Source organism: Lonchura striata, chromosome 9 (genome assembly GCF_046129695.1).
Source record: "Lonchura striata isolate bLonStr1 chromosome 9, bLonStr1.mat, whole genome shotgun sequence".
Taxonomy (NCBI): domain Eukaryota; kingdom Metazoa; phylum Chordata; class Aves; order Passeriformes; family Estrildidae; genus Lonchura; species Lonchura striata.
This window is the reverse complement of record NC_134611.1, coordinates 15,337,670-15,358,207: the sequence shown is the minus strand read 5'-3', so window position 1 is coordinate 15,358,207 and position 20,538 is coordinate 15,337,670. Positions and strand designations below refer to the sequence as shown.

Genomic DNA, 20,538 nt, shown 5'->3' with positions numbered 1-20,538 from the left:
TATCCCTCATCCCATGGAGAAACAGGTTAAGTGTTGAGAGAGTCACAACAGCCCCTGCGCAAGTCTGACCCGCCTGCAGATCTGCATGTCCCACAGGGGAAGATTACAATGCCAGGAGAGAGTGCTACAGAGAAAGTAAGCTCTGTCCTCATCAGTAATGCCAAATTACCAACCTGTTTGCATGCTAAAGGCTTACAATGTGTGTTCCTAAACAAATAACTCAGTGCAAACACTTGTAAGAAAGTAAAGAAGGCATTCCCACAAAAATAATTAGCTTTTCCCCCTTGTCTTAAAAAAGAAAATGAAAATTTAGTGAAAAATAGTCTGTGTCCAAACAATGTTCTAAGAACTCAGAAGACCAAGTGTTGATGTGCCAATGGGAGGAATGAAATCCGTAAGAAAAAGCAGCCAACTAAAACTGCCAACCACACTCACACATTAAGTCCACAATTCTGTTGTCTTGACTGTTCCATCTGGGTTTAGTCATACAGAACCAGAACAAAGCAATTTCAGCCTTTTCTAAACTCTATTTTTGCACTGGAAGGATTCCAGGCAACTTTGGACAGTAATCTCACTGCAGTGAGAAATGTCAAGACTTTTCTATATCCAAGTGAACTCTAATACACCTTGGGTGGTTGTAGGACTTCTGTATAGCAATTAAAAGCTTCCCAATATTGTTCACTATAACTGGATGTATGGAAAAATACTTCACAGCTATTCCAACACTTGCTATCTGGCAGAACTTCTTTTTTTTTGTATCTCTCTCACTCATTTTCCCCTGTCACCTTTTACCTCTGACCCAGGGTGGAATTAAATTTCAGACCTAGTTTTATGTTGCTAGAAACAAGAAATTCTTAAGAACCAAGAAGGCAACCGGACTGAAAAGGGTATGACAAAGCATTTGAACTTTCTGCTGTGATAAGAACAAATCGCCTGTCATGCCTTTACCAAAACCTTGAACAGAGCACAACAGCGAATACCTGTTAGATGATACAACACCTAACAAGATATTTAACCTCTATTTACCTCACCTTCCTTTGCTAACCATAAGCTAAATGTCTAGGTGATTAATCTAAACCATCTTTAGTCAACTGAGAAGGGGCGGAAAAATTGCTTCACCCATCTTTAGATGACTCTTCCAGAAAAATACTTTTTAGAGATGCTTACTGAAAACTGCCTGAAGGGAGATGAGTAAACTCTCTATACCAAAAGTGTATCCTCCACACTTCCAAAGTGACACACTGAAAGTCTACCTGCATTAGAGATTTTTCATGTCAGACTTATTTCACTTCAATAAACTTCTCCAGATTTTATATGTAATGTATTAATGTATACATTTAATTCAAATTCATTTCGTTAGCTATATTTAATGCAAGCCTTTGGTTTTCATCAGCTCTTACCCGCAGTAGCTACTACCTTTTACATTAGCATTCTGTGTCAGGAAACTGCACCCTATGACAGTAAGGGTCTAAAAGTTTTATGACTGTATTCTGTAGCATTAAAATCAAAGAACCCAAATCAATGCTACAGATCATAGAATGCTTCACTGGAAGTTTCTCACTATTAAAAAAACATGTCCTATGATCTATGTTGTAAATACACACTCAATCAATTTTTAAAACATGTATTACTCTAAGTGTGTAGTGATGGTAATGGGAATGGCAAGGATGTCATGAGATATTCCTGCCCAAATGCCTCCCCTGAGTGGAAGATGTTTCATTGAACTGATATGTGAAACTATCAAAACGGTCATTACAAATACAGATACACAGTTTGTTAGTTACAGCCAGACTTTTGTAGAACTGATGACTAAATTTATCGCCACTAAAAATGTTAAAAACTCATTCTGGAAAGTCAGTACTTCTATAATCCTTAAGGGTTCAGATCACACAATAAGACACAACTTATCTCCATATAATCTTCCACACAGTGGCTTATAAATACATTTTCTTTTGATAGATAAGGTAATGGTTCAGCAGAATTCTAACTTTCTCCTGAAAATTCATTCAAACACTAATGAAGATCAAGCTGTTCTATTAGCCTTGGTATTACATCTGATTACAGGTGATTTTTTTAGAATCAGATGAGAAAGCAGAAAAGAAAACCCAGCCCATAAGCCAGTCTGAATGAGAACACACCATACCATTTTCAATCTCCTCTTCTATTGCCAGGTACAGACATGTAAGAAATGAAAGTATGTGTGAAATACAGGGTGGTAAAGGCTGCTGATCCAACTGTTTAGCATTCAAAGGGCATGAAACAAAGAAGTGAAAAGGACCTAAAGTTTCTGCATGCACCTGCACCTCACTCAGTACTGCACAGTGCTTGCCTGATACAACTTCTTAAACTAACATTTTAGGGTAACTTGGAGTTCAAATGTACTTTAAGTGGAGAGAGCTCCTCTAGGAATTAGAATAATCAATTACTGCAGATTAGGCACAGCAGATATAACTTCTATGTGAACATTTAATTTGAAACCAATAGGTTCAGGCCTCAGTAGAAAAGCATGCACTTTGTAACTCTGACTTTAAATAGTATTTTCTCAGAAAATTTTTCACTGAGATTCTCTATCATGCTACCTTCCTACCCACTCCTTTATTTATTACTACTACCATGTTATAATGCTAAGACACCTGCAACACCAGCAATCATGCAGAACCTCATAATCCTGTTCAAGAAAAACAGCACAAGAAATTTAGACAAATGCTACCAGAAAATCTCTGCTACTTCAACTAATGTAAACATCCTACAGTAGTGTTTCCAGTTCTGCTTTCAGAAGAAAATGGAAATTGGACGGGAAAAAAATCAAGACACCTAAATGACTCAGGGAACTGTTTCATTTTCAGATGTAATACAGGCTATTTGGTCAGGGAGGTGCTTTGGAAAATATTTTTCCCTATACTAGCGCCATGTCAATTGATAATAAATAGTAGTTACTGATGATCAAGAAATGTAAACAGGAATAAAACACTGGAAAAACTTAGCTGCCAGCTCTCAAATTTCCTAGAATGAATTGAAACATCTTTCTGTCTTAGGAGAGAGTTCCTGATGCAGCATCCCATGTATCAATCCTGTCTGTGAACAAAAGTGCAACGCAACGTCTGACCTCCTGACTTTGGTGGGGGATGTGCACGTTGAAAAACAGATTAGAGATCTGCTGTTGAGGCCAGGCTTGGATTTACAGGGATTTGGTGGCAGTGAGAAGAGGGGAATAAGGTGGTAATGGCTGGCTGAGAAAGCTCTAACACTGCTCAATTCACAGTGCAGGTGAAGAGAAATCTGCAGCACAAAGCAAGTATGGCTTTTCTGCCTTTTTTAAAACAAAAAGTTTGCATCAGGTTCTATTAATGCCACCTGGACATCACCACAAAGACTTCCGAGCTCACCGTTCACCAGGCTGAGTAAGAATTGCAGCGTGTTGTGGATTATTTACACGGGGATTTATACAGCTAATTTCTTTCCTCTCATGCTATAAGATCACTCACAGCAGCTCAGAGATGTCTAATGAAAAGAGAAGTAGTGTATCTGATTCCAGTCATGCTGTTCTAAGAGAATTAACCGGAGTCGTCATTACCTTAAACACTTCCATTCAGAGTGGTTTTTATGATGAGCTCAAGAAAAGTAAATGCTGTTTCAAATAGGTACCTCTATATATTAAATCAAATAAATGAATGATAAAATGCTGGCACTTTTTGGCTGTAATCCTGTTATTGCTTAGAGCCATTTCTAATGCAAATGAAGAATGATGTAGCAGAGCTATTTAGCAATTTTCTTTGATGGGCAATGTTAACTGTGGGGAAGTGGCAGGAAAGCAACTGCTTGAATATGGAGTGCTCCAACATGTCTTGTAATATTCCTTCCCAAATTTAATGATCACCCCTCCCTCCTGCAAGTTGTTATCTTTAAACATGGCTCTGCTGAGCAATACAAACCTATCTTTGCACAGAGGTCAAGACACAAGAGCTGGGTCTAGTCATACAAAATTTTAGGAAACATAGAATTTCTAATGAATTCTTTTAAGAAATCCCAAGTTTTTCTTTCTGCCTGTAAAAATACACTTGGTCATCACTTGGATGATGACCAGGACTCCCTCCCAGTTAAGCATGACCTTGCACAGGTTAAGAATAAACACCCGTGCCTTCTGAATGTCAGGGTAGTGCATCAGAGACAACTGGGAACCCTGGCTGAAGGGTATTTTCATAGCTCTGCCACAGACTTGCAGGATGATACCTCTGTGCAACTTGACAAATCACTCCCTGCCTGAGTTTTACAATCAGGAAAATGGGAAAATTAAAGCTGATTTAACATCCTGCCGTACTTTAAGGTCTGTGGATGATATGCACTATGAAATGCTAAATAATATTAATGAAACCTAACACTGACTTCAATCTCGGGAAGAAAGATGGGCTTGGGACCTGTCCCTCTATTTAATAAAACATTACATGGGGCCAGTAGGAGGTTGTCATCAAGTAAGAACATACATACCAAATGTGGTAGATTATATTGCTACTGTAAATTCAAGCATAGAAAACTTCTTCAGAGACTGCAAACTATCTGGACCATGTGAAATGGTGCATAAACATCAGCTTTAAAATGGAATAGCTTATTTTCTCTTCAGGATATATATGGGGAAACAATAAGCCACATTTAACCTCAATTTCTTGGGCTTCTTTGATGTCTGTGTCATAAATATGAGATGTGGCACCGACTGGAAATCCCAAACTAGTGGGATGCAACACTGCTGGCTGCAGCTCAGATTCCAGGTGTTCAGACCCAGAAACACAACATCAGGAGTGAAGTGCCACACAGAGGTGGCAAGAAAGAAAGACCAGACCCCCCCATCTGCACAGTCACCCCAGCACAATGAGCAGCCACCCTGACTGTGCTGTCACACTGCAGGTGTGGCCCTTTGGAGGAGTGTCCCTGGGGCACTCAGAGACACCCAAATGTACCTTCCCCAGCTCTCAGCACACACTGCTACATATCTGGGGGGAAAGTCTTCATTCTGCAGTATCCTCAGGAAATATGAGACATCCTGAAGTGATTGAAAGCATCAATAAAACCATTTCCATTAGGATAACAGGTTTGGAAAAGTGGGCAGACCTTGCTGAAGAAAATGGTCAAGAAAAAAAAACAACTCAGAAAGATGTTTTCCAGTCGGGCTGACCAGGCTCGAAGGATGCTAACCAGCATTTTTGCAGCACTACATTTTTGCTCAGACTTTTCCTTCTGAAGAATGACTTCGGAAATGGAGAAGCAGAGCTTGCTGAGATCCATATGTTGCAGTGAGAAGAGCTGTAACTCTGAGCATTTTCCACAAGACTGGGCAGGGCAATCTGTCCTCAAAGGGCATATTTACAGGAAATCATCAAAGATAAATTTGTGGTTTCCATGTTCCTGATTGGAGCAGATGATTGCTATTGCAGGTCCTCAGGTTTCCTGCTGTTTTCAATACTTTGCACTTTAAACTGTCTCACAACTGACTTTGGTCTTTTTTTTATTTATTAGAAAACACTTCCATCCATTTAACTAGGTGATGCTTTCACAGCCCTTTGAAGTTGTAAAGCACTGCAAATTTAGAAACTGTTCTTGATAATCACTTGGACAAATGGATGCAGAAAATTGCATATTGATGGAAGGAGTTTATGCTCTTTGCAGTCAAATATTTCCTCACTCGTTTAATGCAAAATTGCTTGGCCAAACAGATTTTCCCTAGGCTCTCTCAATAATGAATGTAACTTTCTTTTGTTTCTGGCTCTTCTCCGAACCCATCAGGAAAGGGTAAAGCCTAATGACACAGGTCTGTTGCCTCCTGTAACCCTCTGGGACTGTTTTCTCTAATGTGATTGTTTGAAAATCAGCAGTTTTCTGCCAGGAAATAAAATAAGCCACTTTCTTTCCAAGTAACACTGAAAAAAATCTGAATGTCACGGAGCCTGCTCACTCATGCAACATTAATTTTTAAAAGAATCAATTTTGTAATCTTTCAATTATGGTTTATTATAATGACAATAATCACTGTGAAATCAAGTTTTTTTTCCACTGCTAGTGCTGGTAGCTGTCATCAAACCACTTTGAGCAATGCTGAAACCACCTGGACTAATAAACCAGGCATAATTTATTTATACTTTAGTTTTACTTATTTAGAAATGTATTAAGCATCAATTCCCTTAGCAGTCGGTGATGTTACAAAAACTAAAAGCAAATAAATTATAACTATCGACCTAAAAGTCACTGCCAGGCTGGCTATCTTGTACATTTATAATAGAAAAGTGCTTACAAAAAGCAAAGCACATGCACTCTGCTCACTGCCAGCACATGAACAGTCTCTGTGTGAACACTCCCACTCTGGGAGCCCACAGAAAGCCCCAGATCCCTTTGCTTTTCACTTGGAGCTCACACTGTGCAAGGTGGTTGGCACACTGGAGAGCAGTTGTGAATGCTCCTATATTCACATATATAAAAATTGCCTTATAACAGCTTCAAGCCTTAATCAATGCTCACATATACAGAGCTAGACACCTGTGTGACAGGGAACATGCACTGTTCATGCAGCAGGTCAGGCCGGGGCTTAGCATTTAACAGCAGGAGCACAATGGGTTTATATTATGTTCACATTTTGCAATAAAAAGTGTACAGAAAAATCACTTGTTTCTGATCAAAATCTGAGCTCCCTGCTGTTTTAATTCCTGTAACCAACCATCATCAATAAATAATCATGCACAGTTTCTATGCCCCACTGTGATATTTTGGTTTTGTTTTAAGAACTGGATGTACTGAGTTGAGACCTGCAGTTCCGGACCTGCAGACTTTCAGCTGCTCTGCACCAAGATTCAAGGAAGCACAAGAGCAAGGGCAAAGACAAGGACATAGAGGGAAAAGCTGCTCTTCATCACATACCTTGCAGGTCTGTGAGCTGTTTTAAAAGAGACTGTTGAAAACAGGAGGTGTGTTCGAGGCAATATGTTTTACAATAAAAGGACAAAAGGCTGAAAGAAGATTGGATGAGATAGTTACAAAAAAATATCTGTAAAAAAATCAGAAAAGAAAAAATATTTCAAGAAAAGAAAGGAACATGTAATAGAGAAACAAGTATCCCATTGGGAAGAGCATGGCCAGCAGGTTGTGAGTGATGATCTTCCCCCTCTTCTTAGCCCTGGTGAGGCACATCAGGAGTACTGTCTCCAGTTCTGGGCTCCTCAAGATAAGAAAGACAAGTAGCTTCTGGAGAAGGTCCAGCAGAAGTCAAAAAGATGATGATTATGGGTCTGGAGGTCTGGAGCATCTCTCTTGTGAGGAGAGACTGTGGGAGCTGGGCCCGTTTAGTCTAGACAAGAGCACACTGAGAGGGGATCTCATCAATAATATAAATATCTGAAAGGTGGGCAACTCTTTTTCAGTGGAGCCCAGCAAGAGGACAAAGGAAGGAGCAATGGCCATAAATCAAGACAAAAGAAGTTTCATGTTAACACGAGGAACGAGTTCCTTACACTGTGGCTGGCAGAGCGCTGGAACAGCTGCCCAGGGAAGTCGTGGAGTCTCCATCACTGGAGACATTGCAAAGGCATCTGGGCGCTTTGCTGTGCAGCTGCTCTGGTGACCCTGCCCTGGCAAGGGGCTGGAGTGGACGATCTCCAGATCAGCCCCCAGCGCTGACAGTCCTGGGATACTGTGATCACAAAGAGGAAGTGTAAGAGAAGCAGGGAGAAGAAAGAGTTTGTGACCAAAACACAGTGATTTGAGTTAGCTAATACAAATGGAAGAGTCTGAGACAGGTGTAAGAAAAGGCTTGAAAGTTGAAATGCTTCAGGAATTATTTGGGACCAGGCCTCAAGACTAACAGACAAGGTGTGCCTTAGTATGTACTGAGCTGTCCTGGCATTCAAACAGAGCCTCAGACAGTAACAATAAAACACTCCAAACACCCTAAAACCATGCACACTGTGGCTCTTAAACTCAGCCCACCATTCAGCTCACTTGAGCATAAATTAATTAAATATCATGCAATTATACCAAAGAGATTTTCTATTGATGTAATTTCATATAATACCTAGTAAAAGCAATACAATTATACTTTGTAACTGCTTAATTAGTATATCTTAATTCTGTTCTGGAGTGAAATGGATTAGATTATATAACTCCTACCTCCATGACTTTGGCATTTAAAGGTAACATTCAAAAAAATTTTATGTTTAAAAATATTCAAAAATGGAGGAGAGTCTTGCTGCATCTTTAAAAATCAGTGTAGTATGATCTGTATATAAAAACACCAAAATATCTTAATTCTAATTAGTCTTCTTGCCATTAAGATAATTTGGGAGCTCTAGCTATGCATTCCTGAACTAAACATTCTTCTCTCAGAGCTTAGTATCCTAACATATAAAATGACAGATTTCTCTATCCATGCCAGAGCCCTGTTTTGCTATTTGTTCTTGCATATTCTACCCCTGGATACAATACAAAAGAAATTTGCTCACCTGCCTGACAATACTTTGATTCAGTATTGTAGACAATATTGAATCAAAATTGCCACAGATAGTAGTTAATGTACCTGTTTGACATTTCTTATTCACCCAAAAAGAGACAGTATTCTACTGACTGACTGGGTGTCAAGCTGCCTTCATTTTTCTAACACTTCAAACCTGGAGAAACTAAATTCATTTTTAAATTTATGTTCTGCATAGTCACATTGCAAATTTGACTCCCTCTGATAACTTAGTTTCAAAAATGTTCTTTGTGAAGACTATGTGTACCATTTGATAAAAAAGAATATGCAACCATTGGTCTTAAAACAGTAATTTGAAGCACATGGAGAGTGGACACAGACTTAGTACTGAGGCATGCCAATCTACAATTCTGTGCAAAATGTTCTCTTTATGGGAATAGCAAAAGTAATGTAAAATGTAATTAGATATAATCTTTCCTGTTTTCATTAGCTATTAACTTTATGCAAAGATAAACTAAAGCATAATGAGTCCTTTCATTATCACATAATTGTTATTTTAATGGTTGCATTACGAGCAATAGAATACTATACATCCACCTCTCATATTAGTGGGCAATTATTTTGAAACTTCATATTATAATCTACCCACAAAGACCAATGTATTAATGCCACCGTTTCAGCATAATGATGACCGTGGTTTTGCAATCAGTATGATAGCCTCAAGGAAAAATGTAATATAATAATGAAGAAAATCTTTATATTACATGCCATTCTCAGACCTGGAATGCAGACCAAAGAAGCTTAAGGAAAACATGTGGAGCTTCTCTTGCTTGTGCTACCCTGAAACTGGTCAAATTTATATGACACTAGTGGTGATTATTTCAAAAACAAAGGAAAACTACCAAGTGATCCAAAAGTAGGAGCTTGGAAGGGAAATGGAATAAGCCTTCCCTCAATGTATCATTTCCAAGTACCATCCTAAACCATATCCAGAAATCCTGAAATCCTACATTTCCCCCTGATAAATACTGAACTGGCTTTAGCTACTCCTCCATGTATTGCCTTCCTTCTGACCAAGCAATGCAGTGTAACTTGGCAGGAAATGATTGGACAGATCTAAGCAGTACATAAGGCTCGAGGATACCCTGGGGATGTCCTCTGTAAAGTTAAATGAACTTTCATATCCAAAAGGCACTCCATGAGCAAGACTCAAAACAACTCTAGGAGTGTGAAGGCTCTGGGATGTCACTGCAGCAGAGAGTCCCTGGCACATTCTGTACAGTCAAGCTGAAATCCAACTTTCCTGAACACTCTGCATTCTTGGAGGGGGAGGTAAAGGCAATTTCAGACCATGAAATTAGTCCTAAGGTGTTAAGGACCACTGCTTGCTTCTTCCCCAAACATGAAACATATTTCAACAGTGTCATCACTTATATAAAATCAGAGCAGCACAAACAGAATGAGTGAAAATCCACAACCACTGAGCTCTGGCAAAGACACAATTCCCCCGTAACAAAAGAAAAAGATACACATGACCAGCACTAGTCACATTTCCTAAAGGTCTAGAAAGGTGTGTAAAGAATGCTGAAATGCATGGACAGAGAATATTGATAATATATTAAATAATACTTAAAAATGAAACTAAAAATCTTCCTTTAGAGGAATAGTGTTTTGCACATACTCTTTAGATTATTTTCTTTACTTGATGTTCAGATTGATTTTAAAATGTCAGGAGACTACTGCTGATTTCATATAGAAGGAAATGCAATAACATTTACCATGTTTGGATGAAAACAGGTTATAGGGCAGCAGAAGTTTGTTCCATAGTGCACTTCCAGACCATTCCAACCCCAAACCAGGACTGTATGAGATTGAAATGCCTTCATGGTAAGCATACAATATTCAAAAAGCCCTATGGGCACGAATTTCTGCACAGCAATAGTTTCTGCTTTCCCCTGGTGTCTTTCTCTCAGAGCAGTCAGGTTGTAAAAAGGGGACAAATATCCTTTGCCTCACAAAGGCATTTTGAGACTTAAGTGACACCTGCAACATTTTTCAGAAATGGTCTCATGGAAAGTATTTAGGACACTTTTTGGAGACAGCAGTACTAAAAAACTAATGAATTTATTCAAGAAAAATTCTGAAACATATGGAGAGCAAACTGAACACAGAGCACATATTTCTGACATTTATCTTTGTTTTTATTGTTAAGATAAAAGCATGCTGTTTGTTTTTTCGAATTTCATCTGCTAACTCTTTCCTTTCTCTAACTTTTTCTACACTAGTGACATCATCTGCAGCAATTTTTAAAGCTTTGCAGAAAATCCAGTGCTCTCAAAGTTTTAATGAATCATGTAGAGAATGTTATTAGATAGGGAGTTTATGCCTCCTTTCTGTAACTTGTAGGACTATAGCAGAGAGAATATGCGTGCTGGCACGACTTGATTTAAATTTTTAAAAAAAGCAAATAAAAAGAACTCTCTAAATTTAAGGATACGCTTAACAAGATACCAACAAGAAACTTGTAAATAACAAATATGAGCAGTTAAAAACCTTTTATTCTACTGCAATTGCATGTTTACTGAATTCTACTGCACCTGACAGGGCTGCTCAGGTTCTGAGTGGTGTCTCTGGTAAGTGGTCCCAACTGTACTGAATGCTCCCACAATCAGGAACTGCTTACAAAATCCTGAAAATAGAACAGCTGAATCTTAGAACATCTGTATAAAAAATTATTTCCCTTCAAACACAAACTAAGCCTCATGCTGGTCAGTATCTGAGACTTCACACAAACTGTTTGACGACATAAGAGTGAAGATTCATAATAAATCCCCACTGTTACAGTCATGTTTTTCCAGACTGTTGAAAGTTCCAAAACCTGCTGAAGATGTGAATCTCTGACAAAAATTGTACATGCTGCTCTTGTGCATATTACTCTTCAAATGCAGAGTTGCCTCATGGTTAAAAGCTCAGAGAAGCTGAGTATCACAGGAACTGTGTAGGAGTGATTGTTTTCTAAACACAGGTTGTAGCATATCCCAATAGCACATCAGGCTCCCCAAGAAGCATTGCTATGAATCCTGAGTCACCTTCAAAGGCATGTGCTATAGATCATCTATTTGAACAGTTCTACTGTTCTGAAATTGCAGCCTATATTCTTTATGTGGGATAACAAACACAGAAATAAAAATATGTAGAATATCTGCTTTGTTTTCATCTGGGTAAAAATACATATTGAAGATGTGCACAAGCAAGCACCTAGGTAACAATGAGTTCTAAATTAACATAATGAGTCACAAAAATTCCCATTTCCCCTTAGTCCTCCTCCTGCCTATGTCTATGAGGTCTCACACAGGCTTGACTTCTTACAAATTAAATTTTCCATGCAGGATTAGTTTACTAATCTTTCCACATTTTAAGATAAAATACTCAAGCAAAAGTTCAGGCTAAACTTTTTCTATTTTCAAACAGATTTTCTTTTGCTGTGCTCTTTACTTGTACAAAGGCTTGAGATGACAATCTCTTCTAAATATCATTCCGTGAGATATGTATCAGAGTTCTCATACACCTTTTCTTATAAAAGTAGTTTCTAATAAATTTGACTAATTAGTGGTTGGACAGATGTACAGAAACTCTTCTCTATCCAAAGCAAGGTATTATTGTAGAGTCTTATTCCCTGTCTCCTAAAGTTGCTGTCCTCACTTGAGCAGCAGCTCTGTAGCACAAACCTCCCAGTCCATCTCATGCAGTTTGATTCCAGTATTTTATTTTACTTAGCACTACAAATTCAGCTCAGAGCTCTTCAGGGAGCTTCCATTAGAAACCTCACATTTACTAGTAAGCAACAGCAACATTTAAGCAATAGCAACATTACATTTATCTCCTAATCTGTTTAATATCTCTTAGAAAAGAATTGCTGTGTGACAACAGGTAATAAGTATAGACTTCAATGGTAATCACTCTGTGTTTTTCAAGACAATTACTTCACCTGGCAGCAAGGCTGAATTTTAAAAAATAGATTGATTTATCTTTTTTAAAAAGAAATTTAGATTAAAAAAAAATATTTCTATTCGTTCAAAATTTTAAACTCCTTTAGGAACATCAATATCTATTTTACACGCTGTGATCTGAAAAGTGAAAAACATTGCATTATGGAAGATGAACACCAAAGGTTTCATTCAAAATCTATGCTTCTGTTAATTTTTATCTCCAATACTTCTTTTCCTATGCAACCATAAAATATCCTTTCCACCAGCAGCAAAACTGGAAGCCCTGCAAGCCAGGATGCTACCAGGATTGCCAGCAATGATCACTGACTTACATCATCCGTTCCAAAGGTGGATGTTCATGGGATGTGAGAATCACAGAATCACAGGATATGCTGAGTTGGAAGGGACCCTGAAGGACCTAATCCAGAATCCCATCCATATGCACAGCTCCTTCTGAGAGGTATCAGCAATTCTCTCATAACAATAAAAGCTGCAGAGTATTTAAAGGATGAAAAAGGTGTGCAAAGGGCCATACCAAACACTGTGTAAAGATTTAACATACAGTTCATCAGAAGCAGAAAACAGATCCAGTGGCACTTAAAGAAGATGTGATAAATTAGAAGACATAAATGGATAAATTCAAAGAACGTGTTAAAATTCACAATGATAGTGCATTTAGGATAGATCCTGATTATATATTCCTTGTCTTTAGTCATTAATTAAAAAGTAACAACTAAATGGCTATAGTCAGCAACCACTGCAGAATCAATAGGTCTCCAAGCTCACACCAATCTATAAGCAGCCACAGCTTTATCACAAAATAATAGCTAATATTGATATTTTTTAATAAAGTTTCACTTTACTGTGTAATTAGTGTAATGTAGTAGGAGCTGTGTTTCTTAACAGAAGTGCTGGTACTATGAGCAGCATTTACTGGCATGTTAATAAAGAATGGACTTCTTCTATTGAGTTCCATCTGCCTAATAGAGAAAAGTGTTCATCTTAATTAGGAAAATCTTCATAAAGAATATAAATGCAGTAACTAATGGGCTGCAGGGAATAAAAGCAGAACACTCAGGAACAACTGGTGTTTTACCAGGAAATGGAAGAGTGGATACAAACCCCCAAACAGTTGTTAACCATCTGGTGATTGACCACAAACAGCAATAGATGCTGAGGTTTTAAGTGTTTTATAATGAAAAATCTATTTATTTCATTAAGGTTTCATGCTTTAGACCCTTGTTTTTTCAGGTAATAAAGCAGCCTTGACTGACAATGAAACTATTTAAACCCTTTATGAATTAAGATGGACAAATCCATTAGCATTTTTTGAAGGAATTACTTTATAAAAAGAAAGAATGGAAGTGCCAAGCAATAGCTCAAGAAAGATCCACTGCCAAGTACTTGAAAAATGGTCACTGTATCAAATGTGTATTTTTGGGGTTGCTGATATGCTCACGGGGAGTTGAGAACCTTTTGCTGACTTTATTGGTGCAGCAGCAGGTATTACATCATCATGATAAAGACTACAGCAAATTGTAAACTACAATTAATCTTCGTCCTTAAAAATCTTCCAACAGGCATCATTCATTTCCTCTGTCAGTCTGTGTCAGTTTTTTCATCCTTTTCTTTCTAAAGTTCTGTAATTTACACATTGATATTCCCTAACTCTGCTCATTTTCTATTCAAAATGAAATGAACTTTTACTCATCTTCCAGAATTTTTTTTAATCACATTAATACAAAGTACTGATGGGATGTACTTCCCAAGTGCCAAAATTTAACTCTTTGAGCCAGACTCAGTGTCAATGCTCACAGCTGCCCAAGGGAAAGTGCTTTCTGCAAATATTAAGCAACACTAGCTAATCTTTTATATTTCCTCTGAATAACTTTGATAAAGAAACCAATACATACATGAAAGCAAGTCCAAAAATGAAAATATCATTACTATAGTATTTCATTCAAGCTAACAACTAGAAACACAGCATAAAACTGATATTCTGGACACTGACAGCTTTACTGCCTCAATTCACAGAGAATATCACCAAACAATAGAACTTGCAGCTACCTGAACCTCAGAGAATGTAATTTCATTTATTCATTTCAATGACATTTTTACTAGACTATAGCTTCATGTAGATTAGTCAGACACATGAAAAACCACATATTAGCTGAGGTGAAGCTGTGATGACTGCAGTTGTCTTAACAGTGTCAATCCAAACTTTAGATTAATGTAATTTGCTAGCTCGAAAAGACAGAGATATAACATAGATCTCGTATATCACCAAAGTAATAAATAATTAGTGAGCAGAACTGAGTAAAATGGCAGCTTGAACACAACCCCAAATTTTGAATCTTGATGCAGAAGTCAGCAATCAGAATGACACATCTTTCTGCCTTGAATGATAAAACAGCTTTCTCACAACCTAACGCATAGCACCATCTGGCATGAACTGAGGAAACTAAGAACTTCTGGAAGAGAAACACAAAAGCAATTTTGTTTCTTCAGAATTCTCCAAGATATAGACAGAAGTCTTTCAGAAAAACCATTTGATTGCAAATGTGGCTCAGTGAACCTGCCTCCTGAAGACGTGTGTGCAGCTAATAATATTTACAAAATGTTGTTGAATTGAACTGATTGGGCATGGGATGGGCTCTGTCACGGTGCAGGTGGAAAGTCCTCTGTCTATCAAACTGCCCGGATTTCTGAACATCATCTCACATCTCTTACTGGGAATTTTAGGAGCTCAAGATGCATTTCTTCAGCAGAGCTCTTTTCAGTAGTTATTCACAAGAAGAGTGACTACAAACACCCAGTTCAGCTGTTCTTTGAGCAGTACCAGCACAGCAGCACGGCTGTTTGCTGGGGAGTGGACAGAGTGGGACAGAGAGAATGGGACAGAGTGGGACAGAGAGGGACAGAGAGAATGAGACAGAGTGGGACAGAGTGGGACAGAGTGGGACAGAGAGAGTGGGACAGAGTGCCCCGAGCCCACTGCCTGCCCTGTGGAGCCAGGCTCTCCCAGGCACTGCTGGGAGCTGCAGTGCTCAGGGGCTTGCAATATAAACGCAAATGGACCTCCTGCAGTCCAGGAAACATCAGACTCCTCTGCTGACATCAGCACAGATTTATTTTAGCATTGCTTGTTGAAAGTGACTTTTAATGCAGACTGTTTTCTAAATGATCCTTAAAAGACACTCCTTTCTTTCTCATCACCTTCACCTAAGGCAAGAACATCCACTAGCATTGATCAATTTGCTGCTAGTTTTCATTAATTTTACCCTCCCTAAGGGTGGTGAAGCTTTGGTGCCAGCTAATTAAAACCTATTTAGGGATGCTCAGTGCACTTTATCAGACCAGAATTAGCTTTGCTGCTTTAATGAAGACTACAGTTTTCTCTGTTATTACCAATTAAATGTTATTATATCATATTGCATTGTATTTGTATTGCATGGCAGAGATATAGATGGCTTTAGAACCACTTCTCTGGATTGAGGTACATACAAAGATGGCACATTTAGTAATTATTTAATATCTCTTTAAATCCTTTCACTTGAGTAAATATATATATAATACACCAGCATATTAGTGAAGTACTGGAAGAAGCTGCCAGCTTTATGGTCCCTCTAGGGAAGTACCAAGTAAAATGCATTAATGAAAAATTGTGAATGTCTGGTAATGAATATTATTTATGTACAACAATTATTCAAAGTGGATGAGCATTCACCACCTTGAACTCGACTGCTTCAGTAACAAATACTCTCAGAAAGAACATATGTTCCCCAGATTCTTAACACTCATGCAAGGTTAATTACCCAGTGTGGACAACCCATATCAGAGGGCATTTTGTACTGCTGTAGAATTAAAAAATGCATTACAAAATAAAAAAAACCCTGTTTGTTCAAAGTTACTCAGAGACAATTCTTATTTCTTCCATGCATCAGTAATAAATCATTCAATACCAAAGCTGTGGATTTTGGACCTACACCCAATGAAGTCAGGGATAAAGCTCCCATGTCAGCACTACAGGACCAGAGTTTCTCTGCAGTAGAGAAGTGACTGCAGCACCTACCTGTTAGCTGCTTCTCACTAAATCCTTTAAAAACTAGAGCATCACAAGGATAAAACTGCTGAAAGTCCCACTAATTACCTAAAAAGATTATACATCAAAAAGTAGAAACAGAAAACTCATTAAAGGCTTGACAGACTAGAAATCTGCTGCAATCTTACTATGCATTATAGAATACACTGTACAGAAAGACAGTATTTTAGGATTAAACTAAAATAGATGTAGTTGCAATCCACTCAGTACATTTTAAAATATGAGTTGAAATTGGTTTCCTTCCAGAATTTTTGCTGGAAACATGTCGAACCAGACCTCTGTTCAATCTAATATTCCAAGCAAGGGTTGATGTTTCTCTGAGGAACCGAAGGAATATTTGGCTGAGGAACCTGAGTCTGTCTCAGCATCATAATAGCCTGGCACAATGTGTGAAAGTATTTTCATCACCCACAAATCTCCAGTGCTCTCCATTTACTGCTTCCACAAATGCCACATACCTCTAACAGTCTCACGACCCTCCTTAGAAACAGAAGACAAGTCCTGCAAATTGAAGATTTTAATGAAAATGAAACAGTTTCCAAACTGAAGTCCCTGATTACCAGGGAACTGCAAGATGTTTTCTTGAGATGCAGAAGGCATTGGCTGATAATGCATCAATCATTTCCCTTGTTTCTGCATGACAAAATCACTAAATGATGTTAAAAGCACCACAAAGTATTTGATGTGGAAAAGGAGGACTAAAAATGGAAGTTGCAGTAGATACAAGGATGTTACCTGGTTGCCACTGTGAGAAGTGGTGGGTTTTTCTGTTGGTGTCAAAGGGACGCACGTGCACAAACAACGTGAAGGGTCATGAGGCAGGCTCATAAAAATTCATTGCTGTTGCAATGTGAAACTTAAGGAAAAAGAACATGGGCCACTTTGACATTAGGCTGCTTAAGAACTTTGTTGTAAGAGAAATTCAATCTGCTTTTGACATGAAAAGAAGCATTTGTATTGTGTTAATTGCGTAACTATAAAAACTTGAGATGTGTTAATTTGTTGAAGAGGAACGGATTAGGCTAGAGAGTAGGGTACTTTGACATTGAATGATAAGATGTTTTCTTTCATAGGAAAAAGAGGAGATTTTTTCAAGGTCTAATCTCACAATAAGGATTTTGATGAAGTAAAGTCGCTGTGACCTGACTGACTCATAAATATAAACAAATTTATGTACAGCAACACAAAAATGTACCTGTGATCATATTTAGCTTGATTAATATGTAAACAGGATGACTTGGAATATTAAAGGTCATTTTTCAAGAATGGATCTTGTGTATATATTAGCCTCTGGTTATCAGTTTGTTCAGTTAAACTAAAGAAGCCATGATAACCTTGATATCTTTATGAGATATATGAGCTCCCTCCAACTCCAGAACCACAGCAGCAACATGTGCACTTGGTGTACAGGGGCAGGCTCCTCCTTATGCTCCAATAGTTTGAAAAATAGGAAAAATCAACTGTCACCAAGTTCTGGCAGTTTAATAATATAGTGAAACAAATATGTTTAAGATAATAAGCTTCTCTACTTCAAAACCTAAGTCAAAATTTCAGACTATGTTAAGCTGTTTGTGAAAACCTGTATCTTTAATTTGGTCAGAATAGCAACAGTCCTTTCCAACTTCAAATTCATGATGCACAAATTTAAAAATTACTATTAATGCACAGCAGTGATCTGGAAACTCCTTCCTAGTTAGGTCAAGTAAGTATGTGTGACAGGTGCTCTTCCATGCCAAAACACAGACGACCTGAATTTTTGCAGCTTGGTTACAAAATCTTAATTCCACAAATCCAGTTTCTGCTTTGAACATACTAGCCCAAACAGTCCTCACACTTTCACCTATTACAGCCTCACTTGAGTAGCATAAATACACATTATCAAGTGTAGAAAATAGAATTTCAGCATAATACTGGTAAAAACCTAAATCTATTCCAGTATGTCTGATAACCTGTTTTCACCAAGAAACAGAAATAATGCATAACCATGAGGTCTGTGTTTGAAGAAAAGCTACAGTGAATCTCAACAGAGAAGAAAAATGCAATATCCAGAATTATCCTGAGGTTGTGCATTTGGAAATGTTGTTTGTGTAGGATTATCCTCTTCAAATAAAATGTCAATTTAATCAATAGTAAATTGAGCTGAAAACAACACACAGCTTTGAAAACATTTCAGGATGACATCCAATATTTTTGGGATTCAAGCCAACAGAAATGGAATGAACAGAAGGTAGCGTAGGTGGGGTAAATGGGGCCTAGCTGCTGCCTCATCAAGTGCTTATAACAGTCAAACCCGTATAACAATCCATTAAAAACATATCTCATTTAGTAGCTGACATCCCACATGGACTTTTCTCATGTATCTTTTGTCAAACATTATAATTGTTCCTCCTGTTTAGGACTCACCGGTCTTTTCCCGTCTCCTTCTTAAACACGGCATCGCAGTAACTCATGCGCTTCTCCGTGGTCACGTAGATTTTGGCAGCTGGGTAGCTGTCAACAGTTTTCTTCAGCATGTTGTACACAATGCCATTCCCATCCCTCCTCATGTTTCGGAAAGGACCCCAGATCACATAAACGGTGTTGTTGGTTTCTTTGAAAAAGTACTCGGGATTCTTGAGCAGGAGAGGCACACTTGTGTGAGAGACCACTCTTATGGTTGTCCTCTTCCCAACATCTTCCTCATAGCCCTTGGTGGGAGCATTGTTCATCCTCCATATGCAGGAGGACTTGTCTATCTCAGTGCCCACCCTCTGGCCAGCCATCTGTCCCGAGTTTGAAACAATGGCACAGAGGTCACAGTCAAGATGTAGAGGCTGCAAGACAAGAAACAATAACGTATATTGCAAGCTTTTCTCTGTAAAACATGAAGACTGAAAACTCAGTTAAAAGAAAAACAGGTACAGTACAACAAATTGATAGCAATGCTTCTCTTTAAAAAAACATAACTGCAATCCCCACGTGGCAGAGCTGTTTGAAAACTCTACCACTACAAATGCAAAGCTTTTCAATGAAATAGAAAAGTTACAATCTTTGCCTTTGTTCCCACCTTGCAAAGTCAGCTACACGGATTTTTTTTTTCTCCTTCTAAATGTTACTTTTTTCACTAAAAAACAAGGAAATAAAGAAATAGTAGAAAGCAATATTTAGATAAATGGTGTCTCTTTTAAAAAGGTGTTGTCAGCAATAGGAAAAAAATTACTGAAAAAGTAATGCTGAAAATTTAACTGTACCTTAACTGTGTTTGTATCTGAATTAACAATTCCCAAACTTGTGACAGAAGTCTAATGCAAAATGTATCTCTAAAAATCAATCTAATAGTATGAAAATCCTACAGTTGGAAAGGAGATGTGGACAGAGGAATATGTTGCTCTCTCCAGAGAGCAGTTATGATCCATGGAAAATGAGAGGTAGAGGGACTGGTGACACCTGAAATAGGAACTTAATCCTGAGAAAAATATAGCTGAAGACAGTATTTTGTGACCATGTTCTAGGGTGTTATTACTCCAGTATGAATTGATAATAGAAAAAAAACATCTGAGATATAAGGACCCATCTGATGCTCCATTTGTCAGAGTATAAAGAATAAATGCCTTTTTGTTGTTTTGTACCTATAGACTAAAAGGAAATGCCCTCTATTTAAATTGGATTGTATAAAGAGTTCAGTCAGAAATTGAAATCAAATGAACACTAAAATAATAATAAAAAAAAAAACAACCAAAACCTACAGAAGATCATCCAGGTCAAAGATAACCTACAATTTTTTGTATGGTCACAGACTTGATCCTCTGTCATGCTCACAAGTGGGAGCCAGTGACCTCAGTTTAGTATTTTTTAGGAAAAATTCTCTTCACGTTCTTTGGACATTTACTCTGACAGGATCCTGGGCGCTTTTCTGATCAGACTTGTGGTTATTTCTCTTCAAAATCACACTTCATTTAGCTGATGTGGATGAATAGCCTGTCTACATTTGACCACTATAACCCTAGGATGCAACTGCTGAC

The 20,538-nt window shown here is 38.0% G+C and overlaps 1 protein-coding gene across 1 annotated transcript in view; it reads right to left on the bottom strand.

Annotated features, from left to right (window-relative positions):
• ST6GALNAC3 (ST6 N-acetylgalactosaminide alpha-2,6-sialyltransferase 3) overlaps nt 1–20,538 on the bottom strand; it is a 217,961-nt gene that overhangs the window by 56,881 nt on the left and 140,542 nt on the right. The window contains exon 3 of the mRNA XM_021527764.3: nt 18,941–19,350. Coding sequence (XP_021383439.2) covers nt 18,941–19,350 — 410 coding nt within the window. The remainder of the gene's footprint in view (nt 1–18,940; nt 19,351–20,538) is intronic.